Here is a 21,018-nt window from a genome sequence, read left to right on the forward strand (position 1 = left end):
ACGAAAGGTGGCTAGTTTTTACTGCCTACACTATTACTACGTCTGACATCATTGTGATGGGTCCTCTATAAGCCTCTATTCATGAATTACTGTTTCTGATTTGAAGCTGACAGCTTAAATTGGTAAGACGGGACATGGTTCTGCATATCTGTGGATGGCTGAAGATGACAGTTAAGAAAATGCTGTAGGGAGAAAGTGATTTGCATTACTTGTTTGTTTATGTAGTGGACATTTTACGGAATGCCATACTTGTAGGGAAAAATTGCTTTATGTGTAAAGCAATAAGCTGTTGTTTTTTGATTGTGTTGTGCTACGATAATTTGGCTTACCAATATTTGTTCACGTTGGACTACAGGAACCCTTTCCTCTAGTTTTGCCAGTACCAGGGACTGAAAAATATACTGCGTAGCTTAGTTGTTCTGGGTACAGTATAACTGTATTTATACCCAAGCTGGGACAAAACTTTTGTTTGCATCTGTAGTAAATTAAGACTCTTAGGGCCATTTAGGACTTGTGGCTGGATGAGCTGCCTTGGGTTGTTTTATCTTGTTCTGGGCCTCAAGGTACTCATCCTTGAGGCTCTTCGGGGATTTCTTTTTTTTTTTTAATGCCTTTTTCCAGGAGAAGGGAGGGTGGAATGTTCTGCTTGATTAGCGCTTAATGAACCACAGGTTATAAGAGTGAAATAAAGACCACAGAGCCATGGGTTTACAAGCTGGCTAAGATGGATGACAACTGAGAACTGTCTTGGGTTGTATTTAGTGTTGGTTGCAATGAGCTGACTAACTTGACTTGAAGTCTGATCTTTTTAATGAAAATGCATCTTTCCCATTCCATCTGGAGCTCATCAAAACTATGTCTGTCAGTGTTGCCTCTTACTCTTTCATGAATTTACTGTTCATCATTATTGTATTCTTTGTCCTTGGGCTTACAGCTTTACTCAATTTGACTCCCACCAGCTGTATTTATTTTTTTTAAATCATGCTCTCCCTTTTTTTGCGCTTTTTTCCGCCTTTTTTGCGTGCTTTTTTTTGCTCCCCCCCTTTTTTATTTTCAGAACTTGGTTGAGTCATTTTCCATTTTGTTCTTCTAAGCTGGCTTCCCCATCCAGTGGTTTTTCGTGTTTATTTAAAGTCTCGTTTTGAGATGAGAGTCTCATAAACGTAGTACTTCCTGCATACGTTGCTTGTAACCTGTAAGAAATACGTACTGCATGGCATATTTTACTTTGACCATCTCCCTAGATGTTACTCATCTTGCTCTTCAAGAAACAGATCTGTGCTTCACATGAGAACTGCATTATCTGCATACAAATGGCTGAGGCTGGCATTCTCTTGATGGCAGGAGACCGCAGTAAGATTAGGGGCGCTTTAGCAAATATCAGGGTATGTTTTTGTCCACAAAAGCCTAGAGTATCAGTGCATGATACTGAGATAAGGAGGAGCCTGGTGCATGAGGCCAGCTTGGATCTGACTCAAGGTTGCCTGCAACTTTGGCCAGCAAACCCAGTTACTTTCCTGCAGTCATGAAGATGTGACCGTGCGTTGTCAAATTCTCTGATGCTCTGATCAGCTTTGCATTTCCCAAGTTTGTTTTTTCACATAGACACATGCACATAATTAAACAGTAAAAACCTGTTTTTATTATACATATTATATGTATGTATACATATAAAAATCCTTCTGACCAAGCAGAGGATACAAAACAATTTAAGGATTCTAATGCTGTGGAAAAAGCGCTTGCTTTGTTTATACTCTAATGAGTATACTTGCATAGTTGCAATGTAGATATGTCTAAACATGCCTGTAGTGTTCTAGTTTGATATTTAAATGCTAACAAATTAGAAATGAAAGAGTTTTGATTTTGTATTTTGTAACTGGATAATAAAAGTGATTTAGATGGAGTAAGCAGCTAAGAGGCTAATTATCTGGAAACCTCTGTGGCTACGGATTCTTAGGAACGTGTTAGTTACTCTCTTGGCTTCTTATCTGTACCACAGAAGAAAAATTATTTTTTTTGTGTAATAAATAATAAAAGATAGCATTTAATGGCCACATAAACCAGGTTATTAAAAACAGCATTTATATCAGGAGGACAGTTGCCTCATTATGGGAGGGGATGGACATATTGTGGTATAATAAATTTCTACGCAGAAGGACAGAGCTGTCCTGTTCATAAAAAAACATAAGCTGGCAGACCCGCATTTATTATAAAATTATATGCAATAAGGTATTGCACATACTATTTCATCAGTTCTGTTGATCTGCTGAAGGGGGCCTGGGGAAGAGATAACCTTTGTATATTTGCAAATATCAAACTACAAAGAAAACTTGAAACCATCTCATCTGGCGCCTCTTAGCTTTTTTCTAATGCAAACAGCAATATCACCTCCATTTAATTTATACTTTTGACTACTTGTGAATTTTTAGTTACTCTATTTGACAAGCGATCAGATTGCTTAAATTTTAGTGGTGTGCCAGCTGCAGAGCTGAGAGTGTTTGGGCCTGTAGAGTAAACATTAATTTTATGGTCTAACAAACTTGTCCACCATGGTGGATGGTTCTGCCACAGGCAGTGTGCTATTTTAGAAACATCAAAGGCCTGCTGATTTGTTAAGGTTCCTGTGTGTGTTCAGGCAGCTAATCGAAACCAGAAAGATTTTTGCTTATCTCTTTAACGTGTTATTCTTCAGGATCTACAAACTTTAAAAAGTGAGCATGCTAATGTGTATTTAGAGTTTTTGACCCCATACACTGTAACTTGAATTAAAAAAATAAGGGAGAAGCTGGATAATTTGCTTTTTCATAATTGAATGTTTTTTGGAGAAACAATAGCAATTTTTTTCATGAAATTTTATTTAAATCAATTTTTTTAATGTCTTTTTGGAGGTGTAATTTAGTGTTTAACTCTTAAATTGAACAGAGTTGAGCAGAAAAAGCAAGTCTCAGAGATGTATGTAAAGTTTAAAGAAATTTTATTTAAAAAAAAAAAATTAAAAAAATCCAAAACTGCATTTGTAATGGGAGTGACCAGTTCTTCTCAGCAACTCAGAGGAGTATGGCTGCTAAGTTCCAAGAAGAAATTACACTTTTAATTTGTCCCTTCTAGATATGACCGTGATGTTCCATGTGTTTATGGCTTTCATATTTGAATGTTGCAAAACACTGTGAAGGGTAATTAGAATACAAAATACTGAGGAAGGGCTGAGTAACTGGAAGTGTAACAGCTAGTCTGGCATGAATATTTGAGAGCATTATCTTTTCAATACCCTTTTTATTCATCCAGTCCCACTTAATAGCACAGAATGTGGAATCTCAGTCCTGATTTTCCAGAGCAAATGGTCTGGTATTTCAGACTGTGGTCTAGTTAAAACATGGGCTTTGGAAGTGTATTGCTACTCTGAGTCAGTTATAGAGGGGGCCAGAATAACGATGCTGACTTTGTTTCTTAGCATGTTTATCTGTAAGATTGTGAATTACTATAATTGAGTAGAAATAATTTTCCTTCGTGCTTGATGGTCTTCTCTTAACTAAGGAAGTCAGAAGAGGTCCAAAACGATTCCTGGTACGGGCAGAGCATTTGTTGAAATAGCTAAGACTAGAGAAGTAATGCTTCCTGTATTATTTTTCTTACTCTTCTGCATCTGGGAAAGAAGGGTGTGTTTAGGTAAGTTTCCATGGTACACGTATGAAGGAGGAAGGGTTGTGGGATCTTCTGCAACATCCATCGAGACACCTCTCTCCCATCTACACTTGCAGTTGCTGACTCAGATCATTCTTCATCATCTAACCACACACCTTGTTGACAGACTGGTAACTGAATTCTATGCTGATGCAAAACCAGCACGATGTAAGAAGAGATTATAGTGAACAACATCAGGGTTTCTGTTGTGTTTTTATTGATTTAAATTAAGGCACTGATGCTGTTGGGTGCTTTGCCTGGCCCCCGCCCAATTACATGCAGAATGTGCTGCCCTGCTATTTCTCTCCCTCTTCTTTGATGGTGACCTGAAAGCCTATGTGACAGAAACTTGATCTGTTTCAGAGGAGTTTCTTGCCACTAGGGAAGTGCAGCAGAGCTGTGGACTGCTGCCTACTCTGGTATTTTGGCAATGCTGACTTTAGCTTTCTCGGAGGGATAGGTTAGTGTACATCTGCTGTAAGACTGGTGGCTGCCCATTTGGATCTGTCTACCAAGACTAAATTCTGCTTCCCTGGAGTCGTCATCCATACACACAGATGACTAGAATTACTGCATGTTTAGCAGAGGATTTCCTTAATTGCCTTGTGACATCATCCTTAATCTTGCTGGAAGATGTCATGTTTAGGCCTGTCCCAGGCTGTTCTTTGAACCTACTTTCATTAGCTGTGATGATAGGAGGAATCAAACTGAGACAGAGAACTGGACAGACTAGGTGAAAATATGAAACGCTTACTTAATGTAATGATGATAAGTTTATCTTAAGATAAATTTTCTGTTGAAGTTTAGGGTGTATTGGGACAGTGCAGTTTACAGAGGATCAAATCTACTTGATTGACAATGCCAAAACTTAGCTTACTTGTTTTGGTGGGGTTTTGGGTTTTTTTTTCTGTTTTAGCGATACCCTCACTGTATGAATACCAGTTCATAAGGAATGTTTTCTTATTTTCAAGACAGCTGAGCATCTGATGATGGTTGTGGATATATTGGGTTTTCAGTCAAGATTGCTAGCTTTGTAGCCTCTTTTCTGTGGAATCAAACTTGATTCTCTCTAGTCACTATATGTGGTACCTTGAACTATTCTGTCTAGGATGTTTGTGTGGGCTTCTAGATAGAGATTTACAAGATAGTGGATGCTGAAATATCTCCGATATCAAACATGGTGAGGTGGTTTCTGTTCTGGATCAGGGTGAAGTCCAGGAATCCTCTGCAGGCTTTTGAAGTCCAACTTTTGCATGTGGCAAAGCAAGCTATGAAAGTCAGTATGAAAGCTGAAGGTTAACATTAAACACTGCTAGGCTCTCCTAAGCTTTGTCAGACCACTGTTGTTCACTGAGAAGTTATTGCCTTCCTGTCAGTAGACATTTAGATGGTGCCTCTCCCTCACATAGATTGGGCTGTTCGATTGTAAGTGATTGGTAGGATGGTAAAAAAGGATAGCAGTGTCCCATTGTGGAGTTGATCACCATTGAATATGGTGACAGTATATAAGATGAAAAATGGCAAGTATCAAAAGAAGTCTTTGTTTTAAAAATAGTTCCTTAATGCAAATATACAACACCCAGCTTCATTCATGTTTGGAGTTAAGCAATCCTACTGATTAAGGTTACGTTGTATTTTAAAAAAAGTTTTTGCATGTTTTTGTGAAGGAGATTATTATCATTTACAGTCAACATGTTTTACCCTTCTCTTAATTGTCTGTCTTTGGTGATGACAGCACAGCTGTCTCTATAATAAAAAGTAATATGGCTTGGTAGTAGCACATCAGCAGATTGAGGCAGTCGGTGCTTAGGCCCCTCTGTCTACCTAACACGCTGTTTGCATGGTCTACTTCAGATGAAATTTAGTCTGGCTTTTAGGACCAAATATTCCTACCACACTTCTGATTCAAAGCTATCTGAAGGACCACGGATTGATCTTGACCTCTCTGTTCCCATTTAGTAGGTAGGATGCAGTTGTTGAGCACATGAAGCAGAGCTTCTGGAAAGAAACTCGCTTCCATTCCCTCTGAAAGGAATCTAGTTCACTTGGCTGGAGCTGTGCTGTAACCTGTACCAACCCAAGGGAGAAGGGAGTGATTCACTCCAAAACCCCACGCTGCTTTTCTGAACCAAAATGTTCCAGAGGCAGGCTTATGCTGTAGAATAGTCCCTCTGTAGCTCATGAATAAATAAATGTTTAATAAATATAAACCCTTGGGTTTATTAAATTTAATGAAACAAAATAGAATTCTGTCCCTGTCTGGCCCCTCTGTGAATGAGGAGATAAAAATCAAGTTAGGAATGCAGTAGAAATCTGAAAGGTAGAATGCGGAGTTTGTCAGTAGAGTTCTTGAAGCTTGGTCTGTTTACTCTACCAAATGTTTTGATGGAAAAAAGATTTGCTTGAGAAAGAATGTTAGCCTCTCATTTTGCACGTTGCTCATGTCTCTAATTCTGGGAGTAGGGCTTGTGGGATTTTTGGATTTCTGTTTATATTACAAGGGCAAAAGTATTGCAAAACAGTGGCCAGAGGTACTTTTTGTGGATTTTTTTTTTTCTGTTCAGTTTAGAATATAATAGAAGTCATAAGAATTTTATATACTTTAATGTGGATGAAACTGGGGCTTAGCTTTTTAGCGGGAGTGTTGTGTAGATGTTGGATCAGACTTGCCACGTCTGTGGAATGTGGCAGCTGTCACAGCATTTTGTTTCAAGTAAGTTTTAAGAGTGTTTAATTTTAAATATAATCAAGGTGTCTTTTGTATTTTAGGAAGCTGAATATGGTGGACATGATCAGATTGATTTATATGATGATGTAATTTCTCCATCTGCGAATAATGGAGATGCCCCAGAAGATCGTGATTACATGGATTCTCTCCCACCATCTGTTGGGGATGATGTAGGTAAAGGAGCTGCACCAAATGTTGTCTATACATATACTGGAAAAAGAATTGCCTTGTACATTGGAAATCTTACTTGGGTAAGTATCCTATTACTATTTAGGTGTAGCCAGGAGTTTTATAATTATGAACATAGTTCTTTGTAAATATTTTTGGCTTAAAAATTGTTTTAAATTAAGAGTACAGCAAAGCAAGTGGGTTTTTGTTGTTTTGTTTTTTTTTCTTTTACCTGAAATTTAGTAAGCCTGTCTGGAGCTGTCTTGATGTCTAAAAGATCGAGGAAATCTTCAGTAAATATGAACTTTAAAGTTTCCTCTTGTGTTTTAACTGTTATGAAGGGGTATTTGTGCTACCACTTTCTTAAGGTTTTCAGAGAGCTGAATGAAAGAGGAGAACAAGCTTAAATTATCAAATACTTTATGTCTGGAGATACTTAAGACTACTGAATGAACCTATTTTTCAGTAAACCCTTGCTGAAGTTTTTAGTTTAAAAACGAACTGGAAGGTTCTCAGGGATTTTCTTGAAATTACTTTGCGCCTTTTTCCACTTCCCTTTTTCCAGGGCAGTGACTCTTCCAACAAAACTGTTTGCAGGTATTTGCCTTGAGGCTTATTTCTGCCGTCCTAGGAGTAACAGGTTTGGGATAACTCAATGAACTGCAGTTGCCCTTAAGACAATTACTTTTGTTAGCATTAAAGCATTTAAAAATCAATTGCAGTTAGGCAAACAAAGTGCAAGAGCTGGTCAGTAGCTGAACTAACTGGAGTTTATATCTGTTTACGTGAAATCAAATTATTGCAAGTCCACACATGAAAAGTTCTCATTCAAGGCTTTTTCGCATCTGATTAATTTCTTCCTAGTGCTAAACTTGGAAAAGAATGCTGTATGGGTGTTTAGGTGTCTTTTCATTGCTTATTACAGTATCCTAATTTCAGGAGCTAAACAGGTAAGTAAAGGAGCACTTGCCTTAACAGTTGTACCATTCTAAAATATACAAATGGAATTAGTAAAATGCACATGAATTAGCTGAACTCATCCAAGTCAAATGTCACAATTTCTAAAGCAAGTGGCCCAATGTGCAGCAGTTTGTACCTATTACCCATTATTAGGCTTAACAAATGAAATTATCCACAAAAAGTGCATTTATTTACTTTAGCATTGCTATTGTGTTTGTTTTCTTTGTGTTTAGCTCTCAGGAAAGTAATTTGTTGAATTTTTGAAAGAAATCTTGGTTTGAGAGAGATCAGATAAGCAGTTCAGAATCTTGAAAGCCTGCTTTGCACTTCCCATATGAAATTTAAAGAGGTGATGGAGTTACAGAACTAAGAAGAAAACCATAATTATTGGTGTATTTGCGTATCTTCAGATATGAGTGAAATTGTTAAATGGTGCATAGTAATTAATAGGAAGTTACAGCAAGTAGGTTTGGTTAAGTGGAAGCAGTTGTTTCTAACCATAGTTTCTGTACCAGTTTCCCTTCTTTTGTCTGTAAATCCTGCTATATTTGTGCAAATAATATGTAGTTCACTAAACTCTGATTAGTCAAAGCTCTCACAAAGCACCTGGTTAATACGGCATTTTAAATTGACTTTTTTGTAGAAATAATAGAATCAGTGGGAGAAAAAATGGATCGGGTGTGGAAGAAGTAAGTTACTGAAATAGTTCAGTTGAAGCCTTGCACTCTCAGAAAACAAGTTACTCAAATACAAATGTTTTTTTTGTATACTGTGTGGAGGAGTTGATGCAATGTAGCATATGGGGAAGTGTGTATATTTTTAAAACTAATTTTCTGAGAATTGTAAAATATAAATGACTGTTCTCCAAAAGTCAGAAAATATTGACAGCCTGAATAAAGTATTCCTCTTGACCAATTTCACACACAAAAAAAAAGGCATGGAAGACTTAGTTGACGTTTTCATGGTGTTTTAGATAAGCTTTCATAGCTTAATATTAAAAATATTTTTCAGTGGACAACAGATGAAGACTTAACTGAAGCAGTTCATTCACTGGGGGTAAATGATATTTTGGAGATAAAATTTTTTGAAAATCGTGCTAATGGCCAGTCTAAAGGGTAAGAACTTGTCATTTGTTTTTTTCTGTAAATGGACTGAAGTTTGGGAGGGTGGAGAAGGGGAAAGAGTTTCAATTTTCATAACTGTCAGTATGTGAACTGATAATGTTTGTTTATTTAACAATGACTGGGTGTATAATTTCATACTAATGACTTAAATTTCAGGCGTGTAATTTTTTATGACGGTGTTGCGTGTCTCACTAATTTGTGACTTAAATCTTGTTGGCACTCTTCATTAAGATTCTAGTCCTAGATTTCAGTTCGTGTGGTGGTGATATTTGTTGTTCCTCATAGTGTAAATAGTGTTCCCCTAACCTCCATTACTATATCTTTCTTTACGTGCTTTATTTTCCATTAACTGTTGAAAGTGAGCGCTTGAGCCCATTTTTCACTGGCAACCTAATCTTCCTTGCATGAATGTGCCTTTCTCTCTCCTTAGTAATAATGAGAACGCACTGGATGCTTAATAATAACTTGATCATATGAATTAATATATAGTGTATTGATACGCTACCAGAAAGCTGCCTTTGTTGTGATATATTTTGATGCATCTTGTACTTGCACTTGTGGTGGTTCTTGTATGTCCTAGAATGAGTTACTCTATCTGTTCTGAAAACTGGACTAAGACCTGTGAGACAGTTTCTGTATTTAGTTTTCAAGTATTGTTTTGCTTACTGTGTGTAACCTTTTTCATGAGGCATCAGGATATCCAGGAAGTGGAAAAACTGTGGTGTAACTTTTTTTCTTCTTTCTTTCTTTCTTTCAGGTTTGCCCTTGTGGGTGTGGGATCAGAAGCATCCTCCAAAAAGTTGATGGATTTATTGCCTAAAAGAGAATTGCATGGGCAAAATCCTGTTGTGACTCCATGTAATAAACAATTCCTGAGTCAGTTTGAAATGCAGTCAAGGAAAAGTAAGCCTTTCTCATGTACTGTCTTGGAAAAATAGAAGTTTATTCCAAAAGTAGTACTGCAACTTTTTCTCTCGGCATCTGATAATCTCTACGCGGTTTAAAACAGCTATAAAGTACTTCCAGTAAGGTGAATGAAGTTGCAGTTTTGTTTGAAGATGGTCCTCTTAAAAATAAAAATTTAAAAAATCACTTAATGTACTGAGGATCTATTGTTTTGGCAAGAGAGAGCACTCGCTGAAAGAAGGTTGTAGCTTTGTGAAACTCTTGTCTTATGGTTGGAGACACTTTCTCATTTTCTTGTGGATTTCATTTAAAAAAAACCAAACAACACAATAGCATTTAGAAATTTAACATTTCTAGACAAATTGGACTGAATGCTGATGTCTGGATAAGTTGTGCTTCTGACAAAATGGTGAAGAGAGGTACTGTGTTGTGCTTTCCTCCAGCATGTTGTCTTGTGCTTCCCAGTCCTTATGTGTAAATGTGTTCCTTTGTGGCCTTAGGCTGCATTAGAAGGACTGACACTCTCCCCAGGTGCTATTCCATTAGTATGGGGATATTGGAACATTGTCATATTTTAGCAAAGCACTTTTTCCTCCCTGAATAGCTTTGGGTTTGGGTACCGAGAAACAAGTTGGTGCTCATAAGGTCATGCTTTAGTGCTGCATAAAACTTTAGATTGAGTTGAAAAGCTTTAACCTATTTTGATTTATGTAATTACACTTTTGTTTTTCCATTGCAGCCACACAGTCTGGCCAGATGTCTGGGGAAGGTAAAGCTGGTCCCCCAGGAGGAAGCTCACGAGCAGCATTTCCACCTAGTAATAGAGGGCGAGGTCGTTTTCCAGGTGCCATTCCAGGTGGAGACAGATTCCCTGGACCAGCGGGGCCAGGAGGGCCACCACCACCTTTCCCAGGTAAAATAATTCATATATAGAGTTTCAGTTTCATTTGTGTTTTCTTGTATTAATGCAGCATACTTATTTGGGGAATTATAAAGATCAAGGCAATTCAGTAATGTGCTATAATCAGTGTTCACCGCCGGATTATAGGATTTGACAGTATTTCTTTGTTGATATTCAAACAGGGAGTTGTACTTCCTGAATTTCATAGCAATGTAATAACATTTTTTAGAGACATTCTTTATAATGTGTTGATGTACATATTTTTAAAGTATGAAAAAACTAAGATAGATCATGTTAGCAAGTAGACTTGTCTTTAGTGCAGTGTGATTCAGATTTTCTGATTTGCTGTATGTGGTGAGAATGCCTGTGTTGCAGAGCATAAAGTAACTCTGTTCCTTACTGCATTACGGGTTTGCACATCATCAGAAATTCAGCTTTGATTCATGCTTACTGAGAAGTCAGTTAGTTGGTGCTTTGGATACCACAAATTTGAAGAGGAGGTATTAACGTTTAGTCAGGTTTCTGATAGGGGAGAGATCTGTTTAACAATCAGGCTTGCATTGCAGTGAAGTTCTCGTTTCAGCTTAACTAGTTTTAATGAATGTCATTGAGTAGGTTGTCTACTAATAGTCAAAGGGACGTGGTCAAATTGAAAAATTACTAATGAGGACCTGAAAGTAGGTTTGGGTACAGCATTTACCTTACCTTCTCCAATATAGTTTTTCCTATATTTTTTAATATATATTGTATCTTATGCCCCATATGAAAGACTAGCTGCAGGTGTAAGTAGGATGCAGTGTTTTCTAGGTTTTGTAAGCTTTTGGGGGTTTTGATAACAATAGCAGGTGATTAAGTGATTGGCGGGGGTGGGTTGCCAGTTTTCAAGTTAATGTTCTCTTTAAATATTGATAGTCAAGCAACTGTTAAAAATTTTCTAAGCTATTGGACCCAAAGTGGGACCATGCATGTCTTGTGTAAGTTGCAAATTGTTCAGTGGGGTTGATTTTGGTTTTTTGTTGTTTTTGAGAATAAAAAAAAGCAAGATTATTAATGATTTCACTAAGTTTTCTTTCTTTGTATTTATTAACTTTTTTTATTTTTTTTATTTTTATTTTAGCTGGACAAACTCCCCCACGTCCACCTTTAGGTCCTCCTGGCCCACCAGGCCCACCAGGCCCTCCACCTCCTGGTCAGGTCCTCCCACCTCCATTAGCTGGACCTCCTAATCGTGGTGACCGTCCACCACCACCAGTTCTGTTTCCAGGACAGCCTTTTGGTCAACCTCCACTTGGGCCACTTCCTCCAGGTCCTCCACCACCAGTACCAGGATATGGGCCACCACCAGGTCCACCACCACCTCAGCAGGGTCCACCTCCACCTCCCGGTCCATTTCCCCCTCGTCCGCCTGGCCCTCTTGGGCCACCCCTGACTCTTGCACCTCCTCCACATCTCCCTGGGCCACCTCCAGGTGCTCCACCACCTGCACCACATGTGAATCCAGCTTTCTTCCCCCCACCTGCCAACAGTGGCATACCTACTTCAGACAGCCGTGGCCCACCTCCGACAGATCCATATGGCCGACCTCCACCATATGACAGAGGTGACTATGGGCCACCCGGAAGGTGAGTACTTTTGGTGTGATGTGCTTGGTAGCAGATTTTACTCTTGTAGGAAGCATTTGGTTTTCCTTTTTAATGCAAATGTTAAAAATGATGCAAAATAGGGCTGGAAGGGATCCCAGCAGTCACCTAATTTGCCCCTTTTCACTTCTCTCGGTGAAATACCTCTCAGAAGCATGTTTGTAGCAGTAAGAAAATCCTGAAATGCAATACTAGTAATCTCACTTTCCCTTTTCAGCTCTGAATTGTTTGTCTTCACTGTTTGTATTTGGCAGTGTCTTTATTCCATGTGTTCTACATGCAAACTTATATATCGCTTCCTATGCAGCAGCTTCTGGTTGCACTTCTGCCTTAACTTGAAATTCTGACTTGTACCTTTACCACTGTGCTTTGCAAGCTGTCTTTTTAGAATGATCTGGAGCTCTCCTTTTTGAATATGTGTGTATGTTGAGTACAGTGCTATACCAAGCTCATACCATTTTCATCTTTCAGTAGCTCTGCTAGTCCCTTTTTTCTTCCAGATTCAATTCAAAGTTAGTCTTTGTCTCAAAAACCAGGCGTGATTTTACTGCAAGACTTTCATCTTCCTTTTCTGTCAAGATGCTGTGGCTCATTTGGTGCAATCTTGCTATGTTTGTAGCAGTGGCTTTTCCTATGGTTAATCCTATCTGGGACAGAGTTTTTGAGTCTCTCTGACTTGACTTGTCAAGTTTTTCACATCTTGTTTGAAACATCTTTTTCATCTGTGCTTTCAAGTATCTCTGTCTTGCTCCTGTTCATTGGTTTTCACCATATTTGTATTTGTCACAGAACATTTTGGGATAAATTGTAAGAAAGACTTTTTTACATAGTTATGTTTGGATTTTTCAGTTGTGATTTTACTGCTAGCATGAGAGATGCTTCTCTTGCTTAAAATGTTTTCTGTGAAGACACTTTGCTTTGCTTCTTCTTTTACCACAAATTTTAAAAACACCCACGCATCTGTACATTCTGTGTTCCTACAGAAACTATAGAAATTCAAGTATTTGGCTTAATTGTCTGAAATATAATAAAACGATAAGGTGTTGGTTGTTTTTTGATGGACAAAATTGAGGTTGTCTGCAGTTTATAGAATGTCTGGGGAGGGAAGGAGTGGGAATAGGACAGTATAACTTACTGTCCAGTATTTTCATTAATAATGTTAAAACTATCATCCATAACTATTTAAATTGTCATTAATTATATATCATAGGCGTTTCACTGGAAATAACATGTCCATAAGAGAAAAATTACATATTCCATTCTATGGGAGGCACACGAAAAATAATACTCAAAACTCAGGGAGGTATGAATTTTTAGACATTTCCTCTTATGCTAAACTGGCTATAGGATCTTGTTCCACTTCTTGCAATTAAGAGGATAGCATTGCTTATTATTCTGCATTTTCTTTCTACCAGAAGAACTAACACTGTTCTAGAAATATCAAGCAGTGGGCCAGTTCAACAGTCTCAACATTTGTCTCTAACGTATTTCTCCAAATTTTCTATATGATACAGAGACTGGCTAATAGGACACTGCAAAACTTTTGGAAAAAATTTTGTATAGGTTAACTTCTGTTACTTTGGAAACCCTATATAGGTAGCTAATAATTAAAGTAAAAAAGTGTAATGAGTATGAGGATTCTGCTTTATTGCTTCCTCCTTACTGTGACCAGTCTGGAGATCAAATTGGAGCACATTGAACTTGACCAGAAATAAAAAAAAAATAAAATTAGCTGTAAAATATTGAAGTATCATTCAGAAAATTGAGTGTTTTAAAGTTGATAGACTATCTTTGCTTTTCATAAGTTACAGCATTCTGGTCTTAGTTAAGATCTGGGAAACAGGATCATATAGTTCTAATTCCAGTATTGTTTTAAAAATAATCTCTAATTTTGCTCAAAGTCGCATTGCCTATGTACATGTATTTCCACATTCATTCAATTGGGATAATACCTACTTACATACCTTCAAGGATTTTATGAAAATTATAAATATTAGTAAAGCACAGTATTGAAGTGCTGCTGAATCTTCAAAATAGATGGGATGAACAAGAATATAAGTCTCTTTATACAGCAATGTCTTAATTGTTTTTTACCTTTTTTCTTTTTTTTTTTTTTCTAGCTTTCAGGATTTTATACTGTAACATGGTCCTTAACAAAAACCAAAACCAAACCCAGATCCTGCTTTCTTTTCTGTTTGTCACTTTGCTTAAAGTTGCAAACTTGGATTGTTAAAACTGCAATGATAGCTGCTGGTGTTTTTCTTAACCTTTTAAATACTAGTTTTATTGCTTGCAGAGAAATGGATGCTGCAAGGACACCTCTAAGTGAAGCAGAATTTGAAGAAATCATGAATAGAAATAGGGCGATCTCAAGCAGTGCCATTTCGAGAGCTGTATCGGATGCCAGTGCTGGTTAGTAAAACTCAATTAATGTGTTTGCTATTCTACCCCACTGAAAAGAGTTTATAGCTTTTCTATTAGGAAACTGGCAGCCCTGCAGCCACATTTTGCTAATAGGAGGCTGAATTTAGGTACAACATATGACTGATTTTGTACTGTGCTCCAGTTAGTTTCTGAGAATGCCTTCTGAGTACTGATCTGGACAGTATTTTAATATTTGGTTCTACAGTAAATGATCTGGATGGCTGTTGAAGAGAAGATACTCATAATGGTAATACTATCACAGATAAAAATGTTTGATTTAATTTGTATAGTTTTCTGATCATGATCTTGTATCATTTTCAGGGGACTATGGAAGTGCTATAGAGACCTTGGTAACTGCCATTTCCTTAATTAAACAGTCCAAAGTATCTGCGGATGATCGCTGTAAAGTTCTTATTAGCTCTCTTCAGGACTGCCTTCATGGAATTGAGTCCAAGTCTTATGGTTCTGGATCCAGGTAAAACTTTCCTCTTCCATCTGCCCTTACTTACAAAAGGGAAGGTGTAGCACAGGACTAGTTCTCGGAGAAGAAACTAAGTTATGTAAGAAGCATAGTGATTTGCTGAGTTGCACAAGAAATCTGTGAAAGAACCAAACAGGGGTTTCCAGAACTTAGCTGCCTTTTAATTAACCCTCTTTTCAAAACTGATCTGACTAGCTTAAATTGAACTCTTAGTTTCAGTTAGTATCCTTTCCTACACGGTACTCTTGCAATGTGTAAACTTCAAAATAGAATTATCCTTTATCAATTAAGATGTCCAGTGCATAATTTTTATTAGAATTCGCTATTGAAAATTAAGACTGAGGATATTTGATGCCAGTTTTCATTTTGCTTAAAAGTAATCTTCTCCACGCTTGTCACAGTAGAAGTACACTCAAGTTGCGGAAAAAAAAGTTGGTCAGAATGATTTTGCCTGTTGTCGTTTGTCATACAATCTAAAAATCGAGAGTAGGTAGATTTAAAATTCATGGACTCTTCTACCTAGTACAAGTAAGAGATTGGTATTTCTTTCAAAGCTTAAATAATGCCCCTTTCAGTGTTAGGACAAACACTGAGCCTCTAGTTCATTTGGATATTGTAGCAGTAGTGTAGTTGGCCTTGAATATTAAAAGCACAGACAGCTGGTTTTGGCACATGCTTTCAGTACGCAGATTAGCAGCCATGTTGTAGTGATAGTTTGAGGTATGGTGCATTCCCCTGGCTGATTTCAGCCATATCATCCTCCATTCTGAGCATGCACTCTCTGACTTGATAGATTAGAAAGTGGATACACCTTATTATCTGTAACTGAGTTCTTAGCCACCACCTTTATACCAGCTTTCATGTTATATACAAAAACATATCTGCATCACAGTGAACAGATAGTTCTCTCATACCCCTTTTTGATTAAATTCGGCATGGGGATGGCTTGTATTTTGAAGAAAAATTTAATGAAGTAATTTCTTTTAGAAGACGTGAGCGATCCAGAGAGAGGGACCACAGTAGGTCACGAGAAAAAAGTAGGCGCCACAAATCACGTAGTAGAGATCGTCATGATGACTATTACCGGGAAAGAAGCCGTGAAAGAGAGAGGCATCGTGATCGTGACAGAGATCGCGATAGAGAACGAGACAGAGAGAGAGAATATCGTCATCGTTAAAGAAGGTGAGTGTTTCATGTTCTTGAACTTTACTGTTACTGACTTACTAAAAGTAACTACTCTAGGTTTGGGATTATTTACACCATTAATGTCTGCATTTAAGTGATCCTGCAGTATGTACTGAATCACTTTCTTCTTGCAGCATCTGACATGGACATAGGTAAGTAACAACAGGTAACTGGTCTTGGGAGGGAGGGAGTATTTGTGTGACTATCTTCTGCAGTTTGCATGCTGCCTTTTTAATTTTAGGTGGTATTAATGTTTGTGTTTTTTATGAAATGTGATTGAACCAATTCTTAAAAAAGCAGTAAGCCAGACTGGTAAGTCTGCTCTCTGTAATCTTAGAAGATTATATGAAATTTATGGTTGTATTTCTTACTTGTATTTTAAAATATTAATTGTGTTTTAAAATCTCTTTGTGTAAGGACTGCAGCATTTAGCCCTGCATATGTCATGTGTGGATTATTTCAGTTTAGGGAACACATGTATATACAGTTGCTGTCCTTGCACAAGTATGGCGGTGGGGTTTTTTGGGTTTTGGTTTGGGTTTTTGTGTTGGTTTTTTTCCCAGTGAGTTTTACTCAAATTAAGGAAATATAGCCAGACTTTGCTCTTTATTTTATGACATGTGACCTGTCAGTATCTTCTGCCTTATAGCTAAATTCAGGTGTTATCTTCAATAAGATTTATGATCAGTTGTTCCCTACCACCCTGATTTTTCATTCCCTCCCCTCTTTGACAGTAAAGTAGTTTTATGAAGACTAGTAAACAAATGTGTGACACAAGGATTGTTTCTTTTCTGGTTGTTCACAAACTAATGTGTTCTTTTATCTAGTATATCCACAGTCTTGCATGCATCAAATCTCTAGATAGCTACAGAGTAGCATGCTAAATAATGCTTTTTTCAGTGTGCTGCTGAGAGCTTTAAAATACATAGAAATGTTCATCACATTATATAATGTACCATTTTGAGGATTGGGAATTCAAGCTGCCCATGATTCCTTACATTTGACAATTGGAAAAACCCCTACCTATTCTTTTGTCTGCAGTGGTCTTTTCCCTTTTTAGAAGAACTTCCCACTACATCTACACTAAAATTGAAGCTTGCAGACTTTCCTGTCTGCCCAACTTTCATTTCTTATATTTACCCTCAGGTTTAGTTTCCGGATTTGCATGTGGTATTTATTCATGGAAGTTCATTTAGAGAAGCTAAATGGAGCAAAAGCTTTTAGAAATCATATAAAATGTAGTATAGTCTGAAGTGAAAATATAATTTTGTATTAGTTAAATGTCAGTTTTTCAGTCAAGTTTTTGTGTGACTGACTCCTTTGGGAGAGAACAAACATACTAAATGCTGTAGTCTATTGAGTATTAAATGGGTTGTTGTCTTGGGTTCACATACTAACAGGGGACACACAAAGCAGTAACTGACCTAGAGAAGGGGAGTCAAAGGCTTAAATAGGAAGGTGAGATGTGGCAGCTGAAATTAATTTGGCAGTATATATCTGTTAATGCCACTTTTTGTCATAAAAAATGGATTGGTAGAAATATTTCTGGAATTGCATAAAAATAGCAACTGTGGTTCTTAACTGTAAAATATCAGAGCATAAAAATACAGATTTAACAAAAGTAAATGTAGTTTCTTTTGTTGAACTGGATTTTTACTTTTTGTCATAAATGAGTATTTGTGATATTTGCAAATAGCTGTTACTAATAGGAGGTAACCATTGAGATGAGCGATGGATGCATTTCCAGAGCGTTTTCCTTCTGGTGGAGATAAGCAAGCCATACTAAAAATTGTTAATAACCTGGAATTTAAGATATTTATTTTTTTTACCCTTGGCATACTTTATTAATCTAGCTTTAATTTTTGTGTATTTAGTGTTGTGCATGTAGATACAGAGTATCTGTGCCAAGTACAGATTCCGTACCCTGTCACCCCAAGAAAACATACCAAATAGCATTAGGTTGCATTTTATAATTTCCAAAGCACAGTTTTAAAATGAGACTGTGGTTTCAGTCTTGTTCAGGTGGGATTTATATATGCAACATCCTTCAACTTTGTTGTATGCTGGGACTTCTCTTGTCTTTCAGAAGAGTTGTGTAGGTAAGGTTCCCTTGTGCAAAGAAGAAAATAGGTCCCAAGAACTTGATATAAAGGGCAAATTTAGTATTCTGCATGTAAATGAAAGCATTTGGTATTTTTTTTAAAGTTAAGTTGTAAACATTTTGTCTTGTTGCTGTCTTAATGAAGAAGAGCTTTATTGTAGTTTTGGTTTTATATATTTATACACACACACCTATATAAAGGAAATAGAGTTATCTCCTGGTTTGTATGTTTCATTTTCACTAAGATGTATGTTGCCATACATTTTTTTGTTTCGTTCTTTACATTGATTAATATTCATAAACGGATTTAACAGTCTCAGTCATTTAATAAATATCAGCAGTGCTGAAAAGAGCTACTCCCCATATTACTGTGTTTTGCCAGATAACATGAAGTTGCCTCTGTGCCTGCACCCTATGAATGGCACCTATACTTCTCCTTATTGTGTACCTATAGTCATAACTGTGATACTGTACTGGCATTTTTTTTAAAGTGTTGCACATCTAGTTTAGAAGGATTTTAAAGGTCCATTGTGAACATTTTTGTATACAGTGAAATTCAGTTTGTACTGTATTACATTTATAGAGATAACTTACTAAATGTGTTTATAATAATAAAACTCTATTAAATAAAGTTTAGATGTACCATAGTAGGTATTTACACTTCTGTTTGTACACTTCATGATGTAAAATTAAATTCTTGCAAGATTTTTGTGCCTTTGCTTGAGTAAGGTTTTAAGTACATCGATAATCCATTCTACAGAATTACTATAAACTGAGTGTTTCCTTGAAACATCTTGCCTTTGCTTGTAGAAAGCCTATAGATATAAAAGAGAACAATGGATTTAAGACAAATGTCTAACCTGTATTAGTCAAGAAAACTAAGAATCCAACAAAATGACATTTAGAAGGATTAAAAGCAAAATTAGTGTACAAACAGAATAGTAATGTAAATTCATCAGCATGAGTCCTGACTTTTTTTAGACAGAATTTTATTTTTTTAGTTTAACTGATACTCAATGATGTATTTCTAGCTGATACATTGTCCCAATCTTAATCTGTCTGAATTTCTATAACTGCTGAATGTTAAATTTTTCATTTTATGTTTTTGTTATTGGATTGATTGATTATTTCCTATTTAAACTGGATTTGGACTGAATTGCAAAGACAAAACCATAGCATTGTAACAGTTGATATGTATGTAGACTTTGTACTCCATATTTCATGTTTTTTCTCTGATTTTTCTGCTCTCAAACCACTGTAAGCAAAATAATTTGAAGTTGGAGGCTCACATGCTTCAAAAACTGCTCTCAGCTTTCTCTGAAATAGTTTCAGCTTTGGAGTGATCTATCTAAGAACTAACATGGTTGAATTTTTTTTGGTGTCAGTAGGAGGGGAAATGGTACTGGTAGTTCAAGTAAGATTCATTATATTTTGCTTGTATAAGTAGGAACTCTCCTGTAACAGTGTGTTAGCAACCACTTAAACATCAAGTGAAGTATGAAATTAGCCTTTTAAGAAACCTTGTTAATTAATAAGAAAAATGTCTATTTTTGTAAGTTACTTTAATAATGAGCTTCTAGGTAATACTGGAATTTCAAGTGAATCATGTGGTAGCATTGTTCAAGACCTGGGTATATGTACCTGTCTAGGATTATTTCAGATCTTCTTAGTATTAAGCTATTATGAACCTTATCTACCTAATCTCTCTTTTTTAAAGTGTGTATTTTTGAGGAAGCACATATGTGGGGCTGGCACTATTCTACTGTATCTAGCATTCATCAGAAAAATAATGATTTCTGCATCTGATTCAGTATTTGAAATCCACCATAGAGTGAAAGAGGCAAGCAGTGCCACTGTTTTATGTGCTTCTTAAAGTATTTTATGGCTACTCTGGTGCTTTATAGAAACATATAGCTTGTTTCTTAATGTTTAGTGTTTTCTCATTTTCTTGAGGGTGGTAAGATGGTTTGAAAAACAAACTGAAAATCTTATGCTATTGTTTATTTTCAAATGCATAACTGCATAACTTCGATTAATTTTTTTCCATGAACATGTTGCTGGAATTTTGTTGTCCTCTGAGGCGTCTTTAGAAACGCTTGTATTTTCGTGTTCCCCACATCCTGTGCTTTTTTCTTTTGTTTGTGAAATCAGTAGTTTTGACAAATTTGAGCTTGTGAAAGTTCCCCAAGAAACTTTAAAGCTTTGTAGTATTTGAAACATAAAGAAGTTACTTGCAAGTGAAAATGTTGGTTTGATGCAGTGTTCTCCAAAGAATGAAAAAATTCCGTTTTTTCGTTTTGCTCATTGTGGTTTGAGAACTAAGATTTCTTTTTACAAAAAAGAAAAAGAGAGAGAGAGAAATGAGAGATCTTCATTTTTATGTTTTCCTGTGGCAGCCTGATCTACCTTTTTATGTCTTCCTCATATATTAATGTGAAAGCCTTGCCAATAATTCACATCTTTTTAATTTGTAAACTAAAGATTGAGTTTTCTGAACACACTCCTCTGTTCATCAGTTATTTTTGGTGAATAGACAGGCAAGGATAGTAGGGGAAAGACATACAATGAATGAAACTAGTTTGGGACCATTCTTCTTCTTCCCATGTAAAATTATTTATAAAATCAGGAAATTGTTCTAGTGTTGATATTAAATTATACACTAAGATTGAACAAAGATGCCAGGTAAGTACATTAATTGGGGGGGGGGGGGGGTTGGACA

The 21,018-nt window shown here is 36.6% G+C and overlaps 1 protein-coding gene across 1 annotated transcript in view; it reads left to right on the forward strand.

Moving 5' to 3' along the window:
• Positions 1-1,244: 1,244 nt before the first annotated feature.
• The window catches only part of CPSF6 (cleavage and polyadenylation specific factor 6, 68kDa), a 22,984-nt gene continuing 3,210 nt past the window's right edge, over positions 1,245-21,018 (forward strand). Inside the window, exons 1-10 of the mRNA XM_010561956.1 lie at positions 1,245-1,385; positions 6,451-6,660; positions 8,549-8,652; positions 9,419-9,564; positions 10,307-10,480; positions 11,586-12,090; positions 13,319-13,411; positions 14,405-14,520; positions 14,854-15,007; positions 16,001-16,195. Of these exons, the coding sequence (XP_010560258.1) occupies positions 1,245-1,385; positions 6,451-6,660; positions 8,549-8,652; positions 9,419-9,564; positions 10,307-10,480; positions 11,586-12,090; positions 13,319-13,411; positions 14,405-14,520; positions 14,854-15,007; positions 16,001-16,190 (1,833 nt within the window). The 3' untranslated portion in view covers positions 16,191-16,195. The remainder of the gene's footprint in view (positions 1,386-6,450; positions 6,661-8,548; positions 8,653-9,418; positions 9,565-10,306; positions 10,481-11,585; positions 12,091-13,318; positions 13,412-14,404; positions 14,521-14,853; positions 15,008-16,000; positions 16,196-21,018) is intronic.

The sequence above is a fragment of the Haliaeetus leucocephalus genome, unplaced genomic scaffold, assembly GCF_000737465.1.
Source record: "Haliaeetus leucocephalus isolate CR32 unplaced genomic scaffold, Haliaeetus_leucocephalus-4.0 Scaffold151, whole genome shotgun sequence".
In the NCBI taxonomy this organism is placed as follows: domain Eukaryota; kingdom Metazoa; phylum Chordata; class Aves; order Accipitriformes; family Accipitridae; genus Haliaeetus; species Haliaeetus leucocephalus.